Source organism: Antrostomus carolinensis, unplaced genomic scaffold, assembly GCF_000700745.2.
Source record: "Antrostomus carolinensis isolate BGI_N321 unplaced genomic scaffold, ASM70074v2 scaffold21706, whole genome shotgun sequence".
Classification (NCBI taxonomy): Eukaryota; Metazoa; Chordata; class Aves; order Caprimulgiformes; family Caprimulgidae; genus Antrostomus; species Antrostomus carolinensis.
The window spans coordinates 46,620-69,739 of record NW_010320058.1 but is presented as its reverse complement, the minus strand read 5'-3'; the positions used below and the strand labels follow the sequence as shown (position 1 = coordinate 69,739).

The following is a 23,120-nucleotide window of genomic DNA, read 5'->3' as shown; positions in this document are numbered from 1 at the left end:
AAGCGCGCTCACTCGCCACCTGCGGTCGACTGCCCCAGATGTTCCCCCACCACGGAACGGGATGCTCCTGACACACCCTGTCCCTCAATACAGGACAGTGCTGTCTCCCACACAGAGGGGTCAAGAGACATTTGAAGCATCACCACATTCCCTCACGCATCAAAAACCTGTCTTACAGAGCAGCTTGAGCAACGACAAGTACAAAAAGATAAAAGAACCGTAAGGCCCAGTGCGTTTGCTCACATTAATTACTTTCTTGTAGCAACTGACAAGGGTTTTGATTCTAGAGGGGATGCGCTTCTGTACAATGCCAAACACGGCTGAGTCATCGCCTGTGGCACTCAGGCATTATGGTAATTTCAGCGGCTGAGAGAACTGGGGTTGTTTAGCCTGGAGAAAAGGAGGCTGAGGGGAGACCTTATTGCTTTTACAACTACCTGAAAGGAAGGTGTAGCGAGGTGGGGATCAGTCTGTTCAACCAAGTAACAAGTGATACAACAAGAAGAAATGGCCTCAAGTGGCACCAAGGGAAGTTTAGATTGGATCTGAGGAAGAATTTCTTTACTGAAAGGGTTCTCAGGCATTGGAAAGGGTTGCCCAGGGCTGTGGTGGAGTTCCCATCCCTGGAGGGATTGAAGACCCGAGTAGACATAGTGCTAAGGGACATGGGTTAGTTAAGGACTTGTCAGTGTGAGGTTAATGATTGGACTCTGTGATCTTAAAGGTCTTCTCCAATCCAGGCAATTCTGTAATTCTGAGTGTTTAAAGTGAGAGCATGGTGCACAGCAGAGTGCCTTTCTCCTCTGCTCTGTCACAGAGTGATCTTTTCTGCACGCTCTCTCTTCAGGGAGGTTACAGGAGTGAGGACAGACTGCACACAGCTGTGTGTCTATTGCCCAGGTATTCCCTTCCCACCTCAACTTACTCCTCATTGGTAGCATCTGCTGGACCACTATATATGATCAAAGCAGTTAACAGATGATTTTCCATCACGTTACAAAGGATGCATCACTTGATTCCTTACATTTACATGAACACTGGACAACAGATTCACACAGACATTTGTTAGCATCCACACTTTGTTGAGTATGTCCCAAAATGAATTTTAAATGAAATATTGAAATGAATACTGCAAATTGTGGCTTTTCTCGGAAAGCCAAGTTTACACCAAAATTCTTCTTTAATAAGAGCTCTCCATTTAAATGGATCTACTTCTTCAGTACCCATAAATGAACATATTCTCCTTCTGGATAGTAGTATGCTTTAAATTAGTGTTGCATAAATACCGTTACCTTTTTTGGTGAAAAACTCCTTGGAATATTTCCCCAACATAGCGTATTTTCGAGGGATTTTTCCCAGCAGTTCAATGATCAATGCTATGTGGTCTGCATTGGAGAACATTGCCAGCAAAACAGAAACATACAACAGTTTAATCAGTACATTGCATGCACACACTAACACTGGCCTGGTACAGACAGAAATAGATTGATCCTGGTAAAAAAGACACGTGCAGACTGCTCAGTGGCTAATTTGGAAAGATGCTTTCAGCAAAACTTCCTTCTCAAAACAATGTTTGAGTATCGGCTGCTACAAACAAGTTTTGCTATGTAATTTAAAATGCACCAATAGTTCTTTTTCAGAACATTTAGCTAAAAAAAAAAGTCACAGATTCCTGTGTATTTTGTTTTTCAAAAAGAAATTTTTGTTGTGTGATTTCAGGAAATGCTCCTCAGTGGGACAAGCTACAACCAGCAACAGCAATTCCACTTCTGTCTGCATCACGGCACCTTTCAAAAAGAAGAGGTACTACCTCTGCGATTGAAGAATTCCCGAGAATATTTTCCAGATAGAGCAAAGTGCCTTGGGATATTGCCTAGCAGCTCTATGATGTGTGCTATGTGGTCTATGAGGGAGAGAAAAAAAGGATACGGGAGTGGAAGGGGCAGGGAAAGGATGGGATAAAAAAGAAGAGGAAAGAAACTGGAATTAGTAAAAAATCAGAAATAGTTTCAAATCAACAATGTTTGCAGCAAATCCATGCAGAGGTTTCCAGGATCAGCAGAGCTCTGGCATCATTAGTAGCATTTAGAAACAATGAATGATGCCCACATTACCACTGCAAAGAGCATTTACAAGCAAACAAGCATGAAAATGGACAGGTATACAGATGGAAGCAGGAGTTAATTCTGATTTTTTAAAAAATTAGTAATTGCCCAATTCAAATAAAAATACACAATGTAAACATTATTCCAGTATTACTTTTATAAAGAGAAAGTACTAAAAAGTTCAAATCTGTCGTTTCTTTTCTAAACTAAAACGTTGTTATTCTCAATCAGGTTTCCACACATATGCAGTCTTACAAGAAGGGCAGTTTAATTCCTTCAGGCAGTTGTTAAGTAGATGAGTATCTGCAGAAGGGAGTTTTTGCCCACCCATTGCTAGTGATGGAACTTAAAACTAAAAAGAAAAAAATCATATTTATATTCTGAAAACAATGTGTATGAACAGTTCACTCAAATACAAAACTTAACTCCACTGTAAGCTCACTGGAAATTTAAGAAGAGGAGTGTGAAAATATATAGAAACTCACACAGTATCTCAAAAGATTCATACCTTCATCCCTGGAATAGTCTTCACCAGAATGGGGTTCAAACAAATAATCTCCAGTCGCTAGCTCAAAAGCCTGTAACATAAGAGACATATTTAGGGGTATTTCAGAAATACTGCTTTCAGTCTTAAGATGTCAGCAGAACATCACAACTATCTCAGAACCAAGAGGAAATTAACATTCAAAGCTAAAGGCCTACAGCTGGGTCTGTGACCGAGGAGAGGCCACTTACCTGGGGACCATCATTCCTGCAGGACACTGACAGCAGGAACCCAGGCTCTGGAGAGAACCTCACTTTTAGCCCAGAGCACACCCCATTGGAGGTTTGGCAACAGGCAGCACGCCCAAACCCCCGGCACTTCTGCCTGCTCAACCAGGACGAACAAAGGGTACGGACAAGGAGTGGGGAACTGCAGTCCCTCCCCAAGCAGCAACCCCTGGGGCTCCACCGGCAGACCAGGGAGTATTTCGGTCACGCTGCAAAGTTCAGCACCCGTCCCCGTTGGCCAACAGCATCCGGCTGCGACGGGAGCGATTCTGAACAGATCAGCTGCATGGGGGTGTGAGGGGGCAGCGGTGTAAGCTGACGTTAAACATGTTCGAACATGCTAATGTGCTGTCTGTTGATCATGTTAAATATGCGTAAATGAATGAAGCTGAGAAAGATGTATTCCTAAACACACAATAAAGAGCTACACTTGTATCTGAAGGCTAATTATCTGTCAGAGGTTGCCTGTTGGGGACTGAAATAATAAAGTGAATCAGAAATAAAATCCATTTATAACTATAATTAATCACTTGAAATTAGCAAACAGGGTAAGCTTCCTTGATGAGTCTAAATCTAGGACAGCTTTTCAAAAAGGCATTTGCGTTGAATCAGAAGTCATCAAAGCAAACACTGCAATCATGGGGTAAAATACTGACATGGATGAAGGATCCAGAGCAGACACTGTGATGATGGATCCCTCCAACCCATGGCAATGCTTCGATGGGATGCTAACCCTACGTCAGGTCAGGACAAAACTGCGTCTCTCTTTAAGGGTGTAATGCATATTAAAAGCCACAAAGCACTGAAGTAACTATGAGAGCCCACATTGTGTACAAACATGGATTCACCTAGTCCAATTTGTTAAACTATTCTCATTCTGCTCTGGATCACCAATTACCCAAGCAGCCACCGGAATCTAATTCTTTCCAGGTGGTTTAAACATCAAACTATTTTCCATCTCCAACACCAGGGAAACCATCCGATCCAGAAAATCATTCCAAAAATCAGGCAGAACTCCCTGGCACAGCTCCAGGAGGGGATTTCACTCTGTCAGAACATATACTACAAAATATTTGCCTCCTGAAAATACACACTTTTCTGTTCCAATTAATAATCTGGAGTTGTGAAATCACCTATAAATTTAGCCTACTTATGGGCACTTGGCTTTTTCAAGCTGTGAACTGCACTGTCATCCAAGTGCGCTACAGCCAAAATAATTCATTGTAATCACACACAGCAGCCAAGAAAGCAAGAATGCCCCTTTTTGATGTTTCTGTTGATCCTACAAATAGGCCTTTAATTTCTAAAGTCACTATCACTAATAAACAGTCATTCACTTATTTTCTTATTCTACTCTCAGCTCCAGATTGAGAGTCTTCCATTTTACAGCTTAAGAAAATTTGAAGGGCTTCATAAATTACCAGGTATTTAAACTGAGTAAGTTTTTAGAGTAGGCAGAAGACATCTTTGGCAGGGATGTCTAAACACAACATGGAGAATATTGTTATTCTCTTGAGATGAGACTGAGAAGCCCCAAGTGTCCCCTCTGTATCTCATGGGAATCTATTCACTGAAAGAGATGGGCCAGCTTTCCTAGGAGAACACATGCTGATGGGGCTGATTTCTGAGGACGTGAAGAAACTCACTGCTATTTAACACAGATTCCTGGAGAACAACAGAAATGTAGTTTAATTTAGCCACAAAGGTAGACTCCAAAAGAATACAGCTTCTGTCCTAAAAAAATGAAGTATTAATAGCTTGATACGTCTGCGTGGGACTAAAAAGATTAAATTGGAAAAACTGTAAAAACTGTTCATAGAGAAGCATAAGAAGTAAGCATACCACTGCAATACACTGAATTTTAGATCTGTTTGTAAATAGTAAGAGCTGCAAGCTCTCATAGATTTGGGATATTTACACCACCCTTTTGCCAAAGAGAAACTAAAGCTTTTCAAAATGATGCTGCTGCTTCTTTTTTTGTTTTTTTGTGTAGCTTTGACTCCAAGCCCAGCATGGGTTGGAGCCACAGAATCTCAGCCAGCTGAATTCCTGGTTCTCCTCAAAGGACTCTGCACCGACAACAGACATTTCTGACTCAGATGCACACAGGGGCAGCCCAGAGACAGCCTTGCCTTTTGGGTGCTGCCATACATATCTGTAATAATACTTCTTAGCATTCATGCAGGACAATGTCTCAGAGGTTCATCTGTAGCAACCTGGTAATAGGTTCCTAGATATTTGTATGATGGACTGGCTACACAGCACAAAATAAATAACATTAATTTGGTCTCATTTAAAAAAGAACAAATCCTTGACCCAGGTTTTTACCATAAAGAATCAGCACTAAAAACACATCTATAAGCAGGTAAATGGCCACAAGAAGGATAATGACACCCCTGGACTGTATCAGTCAGAGTTGTTCTGCTCTTTAAGATCATGTCCAAAGGTGTGGTGCACCAGAAAGCACATGCAGGCCCGTTACTGAGTCAGTGCCACCAAAAGAAGAGTTCTCTGCTGGTGGTACTCAGAACTACGGGTTTGGCAATGCAATGCTGCTTTTGACTTCCTGAGCACTTCTCGGTACTTATCAACACTTGGCACCCAACTGTAGGTACGTAAAACCACCCAGTCTCCAACTCAGAAGCTGCTGACACTCTGTGATAAAATCAGGAGGTGGAAACCCTGATGGACAGCAAGTTGAACACAGGTCAGCAGTGCACTCTCGTGGCAACGAAGGCTAACACATACTGGGCTGTACGGAACAAGGATGTTACCAGCCCTCGGTGGGAAGTTACTTCCCCTCTCCTCAGCACTGTCATCTGCACCTGGAGATCTGTGACCAGTCTGGAGCCACCAGTATGAGAGAGACCCTGTCAAACTGAAGAAGGACCAGGGAGAACTCTAAGATGTCAGGAGGCCGAGCAGAGGATGCAGAAGAAGAGGCTGGTGGGGCTCTGTTTGCTGAGGTTGGAGAAGGAAAGGAGAAGGGGTGATTTAAATGCTGCACTCCACTGCCAGAAAAGCAGTTCAGGAGAAGACCAAGATACACTGTTCTCAACAAAAGGACAACAGAGAGCAGCCACAAGCAGCAAGGTGGGAAATTCCAACCAGATTAAGAGGAAAAAAATTCTTCAGTGAGACTGGCTGAGCACGGGGACAAGCTGCTCAGAAAGGCTGTGGAAATGCCATCCTGACAGATATATACACCTCAGTTGGATAAGGCTCTGAATTACCTCATCTAACTTTCATGTTAACCCTGGTTCAAGCAGGGTGTAAACTACTAGAGACCCTTTTCAACCTAAATTTGCTTATTATTTCTATGACGTTACAAATACAGATTAATCGTATTTACTTACTTAATTTTGCTTGGAAAGTATTCATTTGTAAAAACTAGTTTCTTGATAGAAACTCAGACTCCAAATTACCATGATCTTTTTTACCTAATGTTGACATTTACCTCAACAGAAATAGCGTTTCAATTATTACATGGAGATAACAAATGAGATACAGCATACTCAACATATGGCACAAAAGCCCAAGGCAATCATCCATCCTTACTGACTGTACTGGCAATCAGTACTTATCATTTTTGTAAGGTTATCACAGAAAAACAGTCTAGACTGCTCTTCTCCATCTGCAGATGGAGAACCTTTCATATAAATGGTCACACTCTTGCTTTTGTAGGGCCTGGAGAGGCTATGATTCCTTTCCTGCCACATGATTATCTATAAACCTAGCACAATACTAAACTGTTGGCATCACTATCATGTATTATGGATCCATGTCTAATCACGAAATTCGAAATAGCTACATTTTCACTGTGTGACAGCTGTGTACTCAATCTGGTGACTGAAAATGGATGCGTGCCTAGGGAAAGCTGTCTGGGCGAAGACTGGAAGAACAATTCACTTGGACTACATCAGCCTCCCTGAATTCCTCTTATGAAGGCCCAGCTGAAAAAGGACAACAAGCTATAGGCCTGAATTATAATTCTGACAGACAAAATCCAGCTCTTGGACAGTTTCACTGCCCCAGCAGAAATGAAGAGCTGTGAATGAGGAGATTGTAACTGCCTTAAGAATAGGCTGAGTTTTAAGACCGCTGTTCCCCACGTAAGTGGGAGCATTGAAAGAAGAGCAAAAAGCTTTTTGAGGTATGCACAGCTGACAGTTTGTTCTGCCATGGACATCTCCCGCTGAGGAGTCAGGCAATGGAAAGAACAGAAAAGGCATCGTGCATGGTGAGTGCTTGGTAAGAAAGGCCAGATATACAAAACACAGAGATGCATGAAAAGGAAACAGGTTTCTATTATTTGCTGTACTCCTATCTCAGAATCATGAACATGCTGAGTGGTTGCTTTAGAAAGTCAGTTTCTCTGGAAAATCATTTTCTTCTGAATGTTTCAGGTTGTCCACCCACCACCTTCAAAAAGGGTGTACAGTGATTAATAACAGCATTTTGTACTGTATCTGCCTACTGAAAAATATGTGCATAGCGACTTGAAGGTTTTTTTCTTCTCTCAAACAGATTTTTGATTTTCTATTTTTCCTCAAAATACTGCTTCTGTGCAGACTGAGGCTTGTCATCACACCTTCAGTATATGCCACTCACACATACTAGCATGATGATACTCATGATCCCATGGAGACGTAACTTTTTCCCCAATAACAACAGAAGAAGAGTAGTTAAGGACAGTTACCTCTCCACTCCACGTTAGAGGATATTACACAAAGAAGTAAACTGGGGGTTGAAGTACAAGCACTTACATGTAGGTTGAATTTTAACACTGTAAGTTACTATATTCCATTCATTCTTCATTCTGTCCCTCTGAGTTCTCTCACGTGAACAGAAATGCTTGTAATAAAAAACAAATAAAAACCACCCCTGTAAGCTTGCTTGCCTTTTAATGGCATTTCCTTTATTTTGAAAGCTGTTTGCCTGTCCCCTTTCCCTCCCACTCCAGTAGCCTTTTTTTTCATCGTTTGTATTCTCTATGGGTAGTTAAAACATCAAGTACATTTTTCTTCTTCTCTGCCAATCTACAGCTATGATCTATTCACTAGTTCTTATTATAAAAAGAATACATTTCAGGAATCATAACTTACCGCAAAAGCCACCTCAGAGAAGTGTTAAAAACATAGTCTTGTTAATGTCCTAGCCTGTGACAAGTCATCTCCTCCCCGGAGCTGAGTGTAAAAGACTGTACATAATGAGCAACAAAAGTCAGATGATGAGACTCATAATTTCAGGTGCTTTTCCTGTCTCCAATCCAAAGAGCATCAACAAGGAAAAGCAGTGGAATCATGGTGTGTGCAGTCATTTCCAGAAGCAATACAAAGGGATGCTCCCCGCCAGTACTAACTGCCTTATCTTGCCAAAATTTCTTGGCAGCAGCAGTGGAGTTCTGTGTTCCACAGTTTTTGAGATTTAGGAAATGCTAAATCACGCAGTGCCCATCCAGTTTCTGCTCCACAGAAAGTGACCCTCTCAATGCTGCAAATATGGGAAGTCATCCTAATAAAATCAAATTATCAAGGGCAGTTTCAATCCTGTAGAATACTGGTTCCAAATCTCTTCCTTTTTTTGGGAGAAAATGAGAGATGCATCTCCCTGTTGGCATAATTAAAATAGGGCTTAGTACAGCAAAGGAACATGGAATTTTCTACAGTTTAATAAATGTGGAGAGAGATTCCCAGTATCTAGCTTTCCATGAAAGCAGCTGAGCATCCCACTTACATAAGACAAACTCTGGGAAGAAAAAGAAAGGGCACTGTGAGATTTCCCTAGCAAAACTTGTTAATGTGCAGCAAACAATCACTCAGGCCTAGGTTACCGAAGTCTGGAGAAAAAAAAATTGTTACACTTTGTTGCATTCTTTGCTGAGCTCAGAACAAGCAAACAACTCTGTCATAGTCTGGAAAAGCCCACTGGCATCTAACTTCTTTCATCAGCTTCACAGCACATTGTGTGTGCACCGATTATAAAGCTCCAAAAATATGCATCACCCTCTTTTTTTCCTCTGCCTCTTTTTTCTTTTCTTTTCTTTTTTTTTTCCTTTTTCTTATAGACTCTCAGACTCAGCTCACCTGAGCAGAGGATTAGTACTGGCCTGAGGATACTCCCTTGATCTCATCCTTTGTATCTGATTCAAACAGGTTTGGGGCACAAGAACTGGGCCATGACAAATCATCTAGAATTAGAAGATTCAGCTTACAGGCTGCTGGCTTACAATGCTACTTATTCACTGGCATAACACCAAAAGAAACAGAACTGTAGGGTTATCAGCACTGAGGTATTTCTCCCTCTTTTGCACTGTTTCTCTTGTAGTATATGCTATGTAGGTAGAGTCCTTACATGGCTCTGTTTATGTACACTTCCAGCACAAGTAATCCTGATCAGAATATCTGGCTACTTCCACACTGAAGACAATACAAATGAAACAGGACTAGGCTTTCCCGGAAGCTGCATCAAAACCATGGAGTTGGTGACTAGACAAAGCCAACACGTATTAGCAGAGCGTTCCACGTAGATACAACATACCATGTCCTTAAAGCCAGAGTCATAGAGGGAGTATTCTGAAAGCTGCCGTGCACACATGAACGCAGACGCCTCTGCAGCTCAGGACACTGTTATCAGAGGCCTTTGTGTAAAAACATCATAATCTCCCTCCTCGTTACTGAAGACTCAGTAAAACTGATGAGCTAACGGCATGATGAAAAAAAGACAGTCTGCTGCTGCTGAGAAACAATACATCCGCTGTGCTTGACTTAACACTTTAAGCCACAAATACAAGCCAATACAAGAACCAGCTCTGCTACCCTCATAGTCAATACTATTCCCAGTGAGCAAGATAAATATTTTTTTTTAAATCGAGACATTATCTAGAATATCTGACACAGTAGTGGGTATATATACCAGATGGAGAACCTTTTCTATTTTACAAGCTAAGCAATCTTCCTGTATGCTGTTTACTATTAAGCACGGTGTTCTGAACTGCCTGTGAGCAAGCCCATTCGTGAAAGTTTGGCAGCCACGTTGTGAAACTTAAAACAATGCCCATTGAGATGGAGAACCTGAACATGACTTTGAAGCAGCAGGTCTTCTATGCTACACAGATGGAGGAACGAAGAGCACACCTGGATCAGTCTGTGTGAGAATCCTGGTCAGGAATCTCTGATTAGAAGGCTGTAGGTACACACAGATCTGCAAGATGTATTTGCACACAACTCCATCCAAATGAGGTCAAAATATTTTGAACCTTCTTTCAGTGCCGGTTGAGAACTAGCTCAGTGATTCAGTTATGAGCAAGGGTTTTAAAAGCGGAATGTCTCATCTTTGCTTTGATACCACCTTACTATACTTTGCATTCACATTAATTATACATCATTCATACTAGGCACACTAGGCTTTTGCAATACGTGCATTATCATTCAGTAGATAAATTGAGACAAGAAAGCTCATCCGAAGTCAAAATCATTATCAGAATGAAGGACAGGATCTGTAATTATGTAACGTGGCTCTCACCTCAAAGCTAGATGGCACCTTTCCCACCCATTCACAAATATAGGATTTCTGACAGGTGGGTACGATCAGAGCAATTACTTACCTAAACTGAACACAACCTCAAACCCAGGTCACTTTTTAACAAATAGCTACCCCTTAACTGACAATCTTTAAATAAATAAATAAACCAACCAGGAAATTAAAAATACTAGATGAAAACAACAGAGAGTCAGCTGCTGGGACACCACTTCATGTGTGCTTGGTATTGTCATAAAGGACAAAGTATGGAAGGATGGAATCTCGACAGGAAAAAAGTCATGGCAATACTGCTGGACCACTCATTTCACACAGTACTGCTTCCAAAAATGTCCTTAATGACTCTGGGCTTGTTGTACAAGCAAAGTAACATGACAGAGAAGTCTCCTTGCTCTTCTTTGAGAGACTTGGTCAACTCCGGTAACGAGGTATCTGAGCTGTACTTTGACTGAAAATAACACCTCCAGCTCCTGCTCCAGTGGACAATCCTTTTGAAAATACATGTAACAGTGAACATCATGGAATAAAGAGAATTAAATATGAAACAAGAGCAAGGTAACCTAGGAGGGCATTTTCTGAATGACATCTAGGTCGTTCAGGAAACAACAAGGAATTCAAACTTGAGAAGGTAAGTGGGACTACAATGGCATTAAAACACCTCGGTACGTCACAGTTCTTGGCTGCTTTAGGGATTGGAGAGAATCAAATAATAATTTCCAAAGACAGCCTAAGTATGTTAATTGGGAGTCTGCAGTTCCACATCAGGAATGGTTCCCTACCCATTAATCTCTGCTACAAGTCCCCTGCAGAAAGAGCTGTTAAGGTCTTCAAGTCAATCCCTACCTCAGAGCTGTTTTCTATCTGATATAGGATCAGCACTCACAGTGCTTTGACCCATTTTCTCAACCATACAGGAATGAAAGCAGATCCTGAGGGGTTTTGAAATTATGAATTTTTGGGGTGATCTTGAGAGACTGATCCCTATTTTTTGCAAATTCAACAACTGTATGTCAGTGCTGTACGATTCTACAATTTCCACAGCATTTTTAAGGGGAAAAAAAACAAAGTCTGTGGCAGAAGACAGAATTCCAGTGTTTCTGGTTCAAATGCTTTACTATCTTTAAAGCTTACATACCAAAAAAACACAAGTATAATTTTTTTCATTGAAATACTGAAATTTCATAAATAATTGCGAATCTGAATAAAGATACCCCTAGCATCAGAGATTCTTTAGTTTTAGGGGTTTTTTTCCTTGAGTTTGAGAAAGGATTTGCATGAAGAAAACAGTAAAACTTAAATAACATGGAAAAGAATTATAGTGTAAAGGACTGGAAGACCCCGAGTACTGTAAGAATATTATATTCCCTAGGTGTGATATTGCTATTAAGTACTCCACTTCTTTAAAACACTACCCTAGATAGACTTCAGCCTTTTTTATGTGGCTTTAGCTACAAGACTGTATATAAAATTAGCAGGGCATAAGTGCAACCTTAAAGAAATACTAATATAGGGTATTCATTACCATAAAAAGGTATTAAGTTCAACTGAGATTTACAAAATATCACGTAAATTGAATGAAAAGTCTCTATAGTAATTTTGCAGTTAGTTATGAGAAGAATCATTCAAAGAATTCAGGATAATAACTGTGGAATATTTTCTATGCTTTGTTTTCAAGGTAATAGAAAAATCCTACATTTTGCCCCCAAATGGAAGAGTAAATTTGGAAATGGGTGTTCTTTTCTGTGTACTAATGCAAAAGCTGGTACTAAACTCCAGAGAAAACATACTTGCAATTTTACTTATGGGTTAGTTACTTCCAAAACATGGCTTGCAGAGCTTCTATCTGTAGGATTTCATGTTCCTTTCAATCCTCCTCCTCTCCCTCTGAGCTCTGCAATTCTTCTCATCACCCACGCCTGCAAACTCTGTCTAGTATTGGAGTTTTCTCCTCCCCCTCACACACTTACTTTTTTCAGATAAGTATTTGTAAAACATAAAGATTTGAATAAGTTTTCACTTTTTTAAAATAGACAAAGATATTTCTAAATGTATTTCCAAAACTATCTTTAATGAGAAGATGCATGTAGCTTAATTGTCCTCAAAGAGATAGTACAAACAGAATAATGTTTCAGAGAGCTGAATGATTAAATTTTACTTTTTCTATTCTTTAAAGATTTCTAAAAATATATCATTCCAGTTTCACTGTGTTAAAACTAATTCTACAGCATGTTACCACATATTTTACTAATAAACAAAATTCCTTCTCTTAAAAGTTTAGAGTGTAAAGCTGTGATTTGCAAACCTAATCTGATGAATGTTTTCACTGCACTTGGCAAGAATTCAAAATATTTCACTGTTTTGCTACTTTATGCAAGAAAAAGGAACGGACACATGGCAAACAGTTGCATAGATTCTAAGATAGGAAGGAAACATGCAGTTGTACTATTTCAGTTGGACTCTGACATTTAAAATACACATGTATTTCCTTCCAAACTTGCATATTTTTGACTGCAAGTTTAAAATGCATCAAATGAAAATTAGGAATGTTCTCCAAAATACCTCCTTTTGATTAAAGATTCTTGAAAAATTGCAATAAAGGGAAAAAATCACAAGTAGCTATCAGATATGACATAATTCATGGTAATATATTTGTGTCAAAATCTCAGAATCATCCTCATCAGGTTTGCTCACTAAAGGAACAACTGTTTTTCGGAGGACTATTCTTGTAAAATACACATTTTGTATTGTTCTTACCATACATGCTGTACTCCAGATATCAGCAGGTGTACTGTAACCTGCTCCTATTAAAACCTCTATGGATCTATATTGTCTTGTCTGGATGTCTTCTGTGAAGTGTTTATGCTAAAACAGAAAGAATCACATTAATGGAAAAAAAGAACAATAAAAAGGCCTGTTCTAAACAGTAAAGGCTAAACAGCTAAAATGATGTAGTCCTACTTACCACCCAGCAGGCATTCCCCAGGTCAGCAATTTTAACTCTAATTTTATCTGCATTTCTTGGGTCCAGTGGATTCACCAGTAAGTCAGCAGCACGAGTTTTTGCTAACACAAGCAAAATGCAGAATAGTTAGTATTCTGAACATACTATTCATTATCTCTAAGCAGTTTTGCCTTGACACTTTATCCAGTTTTGTAATACATTGAAGACATCAAAATCATTTGCTGAACGTTAGGAGAAATTAAAGCAACATAAGTAGGATTTCCTACTTTACATTTCAACTGCCATTTTTTTGCATTCTCTAACTGTCAAATGACTATTATTAGAACATCCAAGGTTGCTTCTAAGTAAAACAAGTGCTAAAATTCAAACTCCAAGAACTCCACATGAAATATATGTTCTTGGAACTGTTTGGTTGAGAAAATAAATTCTGCACTTCCATTCTTGGCTAAGGTAAATAAAATTTGACTGGATTTCTTTTTTTTTTTTTAATCTGTCCCAAAGGGAAATAGGTCACCAAAATGTGGCTAATTTGAGAGTCTAGGGGACTATCTCCCAGTTCACAGACAATTCAGTGTTGAATCAAAGCTCTCTGAAGGCCCTATTTGCACTGAGTATGATCCAGACCAAAAAGGCAGAACTTTAATCTAATTAATCCTACAATCTGTAGAGACTCTTGGGACACTGAGGACCCTCACATACGACACTGGAGGGACTGCTGCTTTTCTTTGTTTTGACATATCACCTGCTAGCTCCTAAACTGCACTAGAAAGAAAACAGATTGACTTGAATGTGGAAAACAGAACCAGGTATCACAAATCCCATAGTAGCAGAGGATTCATCTCAGTTTCCTTGTCCTGAAGTTAATAATGGGAAGGTAAGAAAGAGGTACTAGATCCAAAAAGTACCGGAGACTCCAATAGGGATACAATGATCTGTTGAACCAGAATAAAACTTGGAAGAGGAAAACACACCAGACAAGGTACAGGAGAAAAAATAAGCAATGTCTTAGGGAGTTAGGAGTGAATTAAATCAGATTAGGATCTTCAGCTGCTGGGACAGCAAACCTGAACGGGCCATCAGGGCACTGAAATGCTGGCCAACCAGAAAAGAAAGTGGCAGGATTCACCAAGGGAGAGAAGGAAAGAAAAGACAGGACTAAATGGCAGAAGACAGAAGGGGCAGTGACGTCCACAAAACAGTCCTCTAAAAACATTGGAACAGAGTCCAAGACTCAAGTCTAAAAAAAGCATCAATATAGGGCATATGAAAGCAAAATCTGCTGAGAGAGTAAGGTTGCAATCTAGCACTTAAAAGACAGGAACTAGTTAAGCTTAATATTAAGTCTTATCTTACAAGCATGCTGCATAGTACAGTCTGATTTTTTTTTTAAACACAATCACCTGCATTATTCAAGAAACAACAGGACCTTTCTCAATCCAGTAGCTCTGGCAAAAAATAAAATAAAATAAAATAAAAAAAATAAAATAAAAATAAAATAAAATAAAATAAAATAATGCTAGATAAATCCTTCCCACACATCTTGCTGAAGGTGAAGGACTGCAGTAAATAAAGCCTCATTAGTAAGACACCTGAATATGACATTTGAAAACAGCTTTCTTCAACCTTCTTCTAGCAGGGGGACCTGACAAGGTAATAGGCAAGCGCCTACACTTTTGTGTTTTTCTCACGAACTCATGAAGTTTATGTCCTGTATTTTCTGAGAGATGAATATCAGACCTTGGGTTCTCAATTTGAGAAACATGGATCATTCACAACCGAAAGCAAAGTCAAAAGGAACATACTTTTTAGCAAGTACTCTCAAAAAAACATCCAAAGGAGCTCAACCGGAGCACAAAATTAGTGAGCATTTCTGATTTTCACTTTTGTGTGTCCTAGTTCTATAAAACTGAGAAATATCACCTCCTCTTCTCACAGTCTCAGCATGGTAGTATACTTAGTAAACATTCAAACACTGGAATGAGAAGAGTCATGAGGAAATCAACAGATCTATCTTAAGGGCATTTGGTAGCAGTGAAAACTTAAAAGAGATAAAAACTTAATAGCTGCTCATCCACTGAACACAAATTGGTCTGTGCACTGAATGGCAAGTACCCTGAAAAAATGAGAGCATGTTACTTAATAATGTATAGCAATGCCCAGACAAAAAGGAACAAATGAAGTTTACTTCTATACAAGAAAAGGGCACTAAAGTTACAGTGAAAAAGTAGCACCATTTAAAAATACTGACTAGCCTGCAACTCTTCTATCTTTCTTCTCTCTAAATATCTTAATCTGTTTTATTATTGTTTAACCCAACATTACTATTGACGCCATTAATATTAATAATGTTCAGATTTTCCTCTTTTGAGGAAGAAGTGACCTGTGGCTGAATTAACTATCTTTCTTCTTTCTCTGCACAAAAGGTCTGTAAAATGCTCCTAATGAGATAACATCACGGAGGAATAAAGTAGGTTTGTTTCTCCAGCAATGGAGATAAGCTGCTCCCATGAAGATGAAACCAGCTTTACTCTCTGGAGGCATGAGGATTTTATACATCAGCCCAGCAAAACAGCAGTAGAGGCTTTCTGCTTACATACTGCCAGTAGCACAAAGGAAGAGGCTACCAGGCATCTAGGAACCTCCTGGACATTGTTTAAGGGAGTACAGAGTGTAAGGAGATGGACTGTAAGACTTATTAACCTAGATCTTGATATTTTCCAGAAATACAGCTCTACTTAGCTGTATTCTAATTCACATTTCTTGCCTATCTGCAGATTACATTACCTGTCAGACTGTAATAAAATGTGTGAATTGCTATTCTAAAGCCTTAAACCAAGAAATACACCCAATTGTATTTTTCAATACAACTCTACTTAAATTTAGTAACTTCATCTGGAACAATGTTGATGCAGGTTTGGTGATCTTCTCCTAAGCTACCTCATTTTCTTCTATCCACTTACAGATTTAGTCTCTCCATATTTTATTTATTAAAGCTGAAACCCATATATTTATCATTTAGCCACTGGCACTATAAATAAAACCTATGTGTAAAACCCTTTAGCTATTTAATTCAATGGCAAAAATCCAGCTCTTTGCAATGACACCAAGATTTCACCTTCCATGTCCTTCAATAAACAGGATCCACAAGCAAAAGTTTTGGATCTGTGCAGTTCTGGTGGCCATAATTTAAATGTCCCAAACCACACTGAATACAGAAAAGCCATAATGAGTTGAGGCAACATGCCTTACAGAGACAAAAAAAATCATCTTGTTGAGTTTTAATAAAAGGTTAAGAGAGGAAATGTTTGAAACAGAAAAGAACCATTAATAATGAAAATACAGTGTATTACAGAACTTTTAAATATGACTGAGAAAAGCTATAACAAGAAGTAAGAGCTAGAAGCTGCAGACAGACAAATCCAAACTTGCTACAGTTCTGAAACAATCATGAGTACTGGCCCGTGGAACACACTTCAGTCACACTAGATTTTTTATCATTTCATTTGTCCAAATCAAGAGCAGGTATCTTTTTTGAAAATATGTTTTAAGCCAAGTAAAAAAGCTCCTGGGCTTAATAGATGGCATATGACTGGCTTGTTTTAAAAGGAAGTCAGGTTACATGATCTCGTGATCCCCTCTGCCCTTTAACTATGGGTATAATGCTTACTTGCAATTACAAACTTCCTTTTCTCTTTCCTGTGTAGACTGATCTGTCAATACAAATATTTTATCTACAATACCTTGCCTAATACCCTTAAAAACAAGTTCTATAGCAGAAAAAAAATTAAAAACCACAATTCTGTTTTCCTCTTAAAAACTAAGATGGTAGATTTGTTTGAATTTAACAAGAATGCTTTTGTATTGTGTTCCAACCTGCATCTATCAATCTCCCAGGTTTGAATGCAAGAAAAATAATCCAATTTACTCAAAGTAAGCTTAGCTAAGCTATTGCCTTTAATGAGACTATAACAATTTTTCCTTAACTACTGCTTTTCTATTACACATATTTGCCTTTTTTTTTAATCTAATACATGCCCATGTTACTAGCAAAATTCTTCCATCAACTCAAATCAAAAGTGTTTTTTCCCCTCTCTATTTCTAAGCGCCATTCAAAACTAATACTTTGGCTTTTCCTTGAAACCTGGTCCGAGGAGATCAAAATTCACCAGAATGCTTTGGGATCAAACTAACTTTAAAGCCTCCTCTTCATTTCTACATATCTGCTCTGCCTTTTTGCTAAAAGTCTTCTAAGTTGAAACACTAAATTTAAAATAATCATAACTGAGATTTGGCATTGACATGACGTACAATTCAATGAGCAAAATGTTCATTGTAGATGAAACCAAGAAGGTGAAATCAGCCCGCAATGAAAAAAGAGTCCCCAGTAGTGGGCTGCAGCTGTAACACAACCCTAGCTATGGTTAATCTGACCCCACATCCCACCTCCCTCCCCACATCTGGAGAGTGCTTAGGAAAGAGAGCATTTGGGAACAGTCTGCACGGATTCCTCTGACTGCAGAGGCTGGCACACAGGCACCATCTTTTCAGTGGGCACTCTTCAGACTCAAGCACAAAGCAGATCAGGACATCAGTAGGTTTGGCACCAACCCAGAAATAAAAAACATTTAAAACACTTCACCTGTAGGTAAAGTCCACATCACTGAGAAGTGCTAGACCTAGTGTTCAAAGTCAAGGAAACTGTATGATACAGTTCTTGTCAGTTATTAAAAGATCCTTTTGTGTTACTGAAAGACATGTGTGATATCCTACCTGTAAGAATTAGTATTGAATTTTCACCAAAATACCCAGAACAAATAAAAAGTAAAATCTGCATACATGTATCACTGAACGCAGATAAAACATACACAATAAGGTTTAACCCCACTACTCATTCTACATAAGAAATCACCAACAGCTCCAAAAGACTTCAAGCACAGTATACACCACTAAGAGGAATACTTACTTTTTGGCAAATCCCCAGTGCTTGAAGCTGAAACCGTTCTGCTCCTGTCATGAGATGGGCTGCTCTCCTCTCTTTCAGTTACAGTTGATCCTTCAGAAACAGCAGAACCACAAGCTACGGACTCTAGAGCCCCAGAAAACACTGAAGCTGAAAATTCAGAGAACTGTGACTCAGGAATTTTATGACGTCCATTTGGCAATTCACCATTAAACTGTTCATAGGAGCTGCTATAAGAGTAATCACTTTTTGCATTTGGCTCATCAAGATTATACTCCTCTGGATTTGGACATTCTTCCTCTTCCTCGTCTTCATCTTCAATCTGTTGTTCCAATAGGAATGGGCCGTTCACAATATGGCCATTTGTTTTGGGAGATTCTATCCACTTAGGGTCTGTAGGGTCAGTGTTGACAAGGTCCTGCTCAACGTCGTCATCTTTTTCAGTGTTCTCTTTTTCTGTGTCTTCTTTTTCATCTTGATCTTCTGCTTCACCTGAAAAATTTCAATGAGCAACACATGAGATCATACATCAATATATCATTCAAAATTAGACATTCATAATTTTTAACTCTTCAGTAACTACTTGACTTCTGACATACCACACAAGGAAACACTGAATATCACTGAAATATGCAAAGACCTTAAAAATCTAAATTAAAGGCAAAAGAAAGAACTAAAAAGGCTGTTGGAAAAAATAATCAATGGGAAGTTGTTCAGAAGGGAACAATCCAGACGAGAAGAATGTTATGAAGAAAAGATAAGGTCTCAAAAGCAAGCTTTACAAATCTATAACTCAATCTGTGTCAAACAGGGAGTCATCACAGAAGTAGGAATATTTGTGGTGAGAGCAGAATAAAACTAAAGCAAACCAAAAGACAGACAATCTCAGTAGTTACATTTTTATCAGAATTGGAGAGTTGACAAGAAAACCAGGGAAGCCAGAAAAAAGTTGGACCATAACAATTATGCTCCAAACCATCAGGACTAAGTAAGAATTTTATCAAGACATCTTAAAAATTTAAGTGAAGAAGCTGCAATTACCTGATTAGATCATTACAGCAAACACTGTAACAGGAAAAGGGGAAAGTAAGGATGACTGCAACTACATTAATGTTACAGAATACAAATTAATCTTATTTTTCCTCTATCTCACCAAGATACTTGGTTATGCCACTTAATGTGGCATGACAAGTGTCTTATGTTCTGTTGAATCTTCTATGTGCTCTTTTGTGAGGATTTGATAGCTAGACTGCTATTGATGTTTTTATTCACTTCTATAGGAGGTTTGACTTTTCCTTTTTAGACTTTGTAGTTATGATTTTACCTACAGGAGAAAATGAAACTTAATGATCTAGGAAAGTTTGAAGACTGGTTTATTGCATCAGATGCATTGCTGCAATTACTTTCACCACTGAAACAGTAAATTCAGGGTCAATTAAAGGAGGTAATACTAACCATCATCATTTCCAGGTTCTTCATCTACTACCTCTTCTATATCAACTGTTTTTAGTTTCACCTCTGGGTGGTACTCATCTTCTTGTTCATTTGATGGTACAGCTGAGGTTACATTTTCTTCTATTTTTTTCCTTTCAGCTTCTCGCTCTAGTTCTTCTATTTCCTGCAGGCGTTTTTCTAACAGCTCAGCTTGTCTCTTCTGTTTTTTCTTCAGTTTTTTCTTTTTGTTTTTGGATATTTTTCCAACCTAAAATATTAATACAAACAAAACAAAACAAAACAAAACCCCTAACCAGCTATTCTCAAGGCATCTCACACCAAATTCACTTGCAATATGATTACTTTTTATTTGAAATTAATATAGTAAACATGTTGCTTTTTCCATTTTACTTCAAATCAAGAACGATGTAGGTCTATATGAAGCAAAAAAAGCTATCAAAATCTTACATACTTATACATTTTTTAACGTTGTTTATTACGTACAAGAGCAAAATACATCTAAGATGCCACAGTAAAATTCCTATGATCCTATAATCTCAACTAGCTCAACTTCAATCTAGAACAACAAAAGATATTGCATATGGAAGATACTCTGCTATCATATCTAGTTACTGACATACAAATTTTATACATTATTTCTCTCTGTGTACAATGCAGGTAATGACTAGCAAAAGCATGCAGAGAAAAATAATATGAGAAAGCCAGAGACTGAAAATGGTTAAGAATTTTAAATAAATCCTGTGTTGTTCAGCTACTTCCCTGTGAAAGGAAAGCATTTTTATTATTCACTTCTGGCTCAAAACATATGAATCACAAACAACAGATGGCTATCACAAAAAGTTTCACATTTTATATAACATAAGGATTGAAAAATTCAGGTACAGTATCAAGGAAAAGAAAAATTAACACATCTAAGCTAGCATTTAAACAGTTTCTTATATTTTAACTGAATTTTGACTTCTATTTTTACTATTTGATAAATTAGATCTATCCAGTTTTCATTCACTGTTTAGGTATCACAGTAAGAAATCCTCATATAATTAAAAAATAAAGTAAAAGGAACAAAAGGAAATATTATTTTCTCAAAGGTTTATCTGTAAATCCTGTCATCTTCAAAAGAAGCCATGAGACAGTCAAAACCAGCCAGTTAATTTGGCAATCCTACTAATTTCCATCCATGTCATAAAGCTCAGTGAAACTATATAATTCTACATGGACGTAGAAAGTAGGTTTGACCTTAGAGATTTCTAAAGAGCTGTATTATCGGTGGTTATATGCTATAGGTAGATGGTAAAAAGATCTTTCAAACCTCTTAAAAAACCTCTCCTTTAAGGCCCTGGCGATTAAGGTCTTGAAGTCCTTAAGCTATCTGCAATGCGTGGTATTTAGTGCACATACCCATTTCTGTCAGGATTTGAACGGAATGGATTATTCCTCGAGAGATGAAAATAGCATTGCTTAATTTTCTTTGACATAGCTATAGAATTCTAAGTCTGGAAGAGTTCCCATCAGAGAAATACTGTGCTTAAAACTGGTAAGGTCAAAGACATTAAAAAAAAGCATTCTTTGAAAGATAAAAGGGTTATTCAAAGGAAGCTTTTAAAAAGGGTAAAGACTACCAACAGTCTAACAGCTATTAATATCTACAGTCACAGAAAATAAGATAGTTAATTTGAATTATATAATAATACTTACAGGCTTTTGTTGTGGAGCTGTACTCACTAAAAAGAAAAAAAAAATTACAGGTGTATTTTTACAAAAATAACTTTATAAAAGCATAAAGTGGTAGAAATTATGTAAAAATATTCTTAACTAAATATAAGCAGTGATTTTTTTTTTTTTAAAGTCAGATTTTTTACTCTCTGCAAGTACCTGCAGCCTGAAATCATTTGATGTCTCCATTAGAGCATCTGCAATTGGAAGCAGCTAGCATCAATTTCTGTTCACTCTGTTGTGGTTGGTGGAGAGTTAATCAAAGTCAAAAAGGAAAGTCTGAATCAGTAAAGAGTGGACAGAAAACATTAAATGACTGCAGAGCTGTCACAGATTAAATCTATGTAGTCAGCTGACTGAGCAGGTATAGATAGATTTCAAATAGTTCAGGGAATATCAACGAAGACAACTACAGTGTTGCACTCAACAGAAAAGTCAAATATTCAAAATGCACACCACTGCAGAAAAGGCATCTCCAGCATGGGCCTCTTCCTAAGCATCTCTCTCAGGATACCATCAATGACTCGGTCTGATGAGATTACAACACTAACTGTGGAAATGGCACAGAACAGCAACACAAGTCAGACAATGCCCCCCCTTCAAACAATCAAAATCAATAAAAATAACCAAATATGGCCGACAGAGACAAAGTGGAAGCAAGGAAGAGGAACTGAACAGGCAAGGATAACCTCTCACAAATTCCTTCAGACACACAGGCATGTGGCAATTAACAAATGCAAAATAAAAACTGAGGCAGTTGAGACTGTTTGAGTTCAGAGTTCTTTTATAGATTCAGCTCCTGCTGCTAAATTCAGGGAAAAAACTGGTCGCATGCTCCTGAGAACAAGGTTTTCAAAAAGGTTGACTTAAGCTTCTTAAACTTGAGTACCATCACTGCTCTAAAAAGAGAAAGTATGTGGAACCTATTCTTGAAATGCTGCAAAGAAAACACATCTTCAGCTCTGGTGTGGAAAGCCATAGATTTAATCACAATTTGCTAAGAACAAAGTGTGATAAAAACTCTACCAACATATTCCTTAACATAATATTTATTTTAATGTCAGGAAGCAATATAAAGGCTGCAAGAACAAAACAAAGTTACTTCCCACACAAATAACATACAGCCTTTAGCTATGTGATTATGCATTATGTAAAATACAACACAATATATTCATGATTTATAAGATTTCGCATCTTAACATATAAAATATTGTGAAATATTTATGGATTTTGACCACAGTACTTGTTCCTGATATAGCAGGTATTTTATTATAACTCAGAAATTTCAATCTGTTAATATATTTTCTGACAATATGACACAGCTATTTAAATGTTATTATTTCTCCACTGCCTGTAGATGATGTGCTGGATTCACAAACAAATAGCAACCATAGTACTAAAGATCACTAGAAAAGTAACACTTCCTCCTTGTTTGTCTTTACTGATTGCTGTGAACTTCTTTACCTTGGTTTCACCTAGTTAAACATAATGTACAGTTCCTATCTAAACTCTTGGTAAGTTTAACATAAAACATTTCACATACATTGCTGGAGAGAAGGACTCATCACAAATTCAGTTAGGTACAATAAATTCAATTTTCAAGGGTGAAAAACTA

The 23,120-nt window shown here is 38.2% G+C and overlaps 1 protein-coding gene across 1 annotated transcript in view; it reads right to left on the bottom strand.

Annotated features, from left to right (window-relative positions):
* SRPK2 (SRSF protein kinase 2) overlaps positions 1–23,120 on the bottom strand; it is a 49,008-nt gene that overhangs the window by 6,479 nt on the left and 19,409 nt on the right. Inside the window, exons 8-14 of the mRNA XM_010169502.1 lie at positions 21,488–21,513; positions 19,793–20,039; positions 18,341–18,829; positions 13,378–13,478; positions 13,170–13,277; positions 2,614–2,683; positions 1,293–1,385 (exon numbers count right to left, since the gene is read on the bottom strand). Of these exons, the coding sequence (XP_010167804.1) occupies positions 1,293–1,385; positions 2,614–2,683; positions 13,170–13,277; positions 13,378–13,478; positions 18,341–18,829; positions 19,793–20,039; positions 21,488–21,513 (1,134 nt within the window). The remainder of the gene's footprint in view (positions 1–1,292; positions 1,386–2,613; positions 2,684–13,169; positions 13,278–13,377; positions 13,479–18,340; positions 18,830–19,792; positions 20,040–21,487; positions 21,514–23,120) is intronic.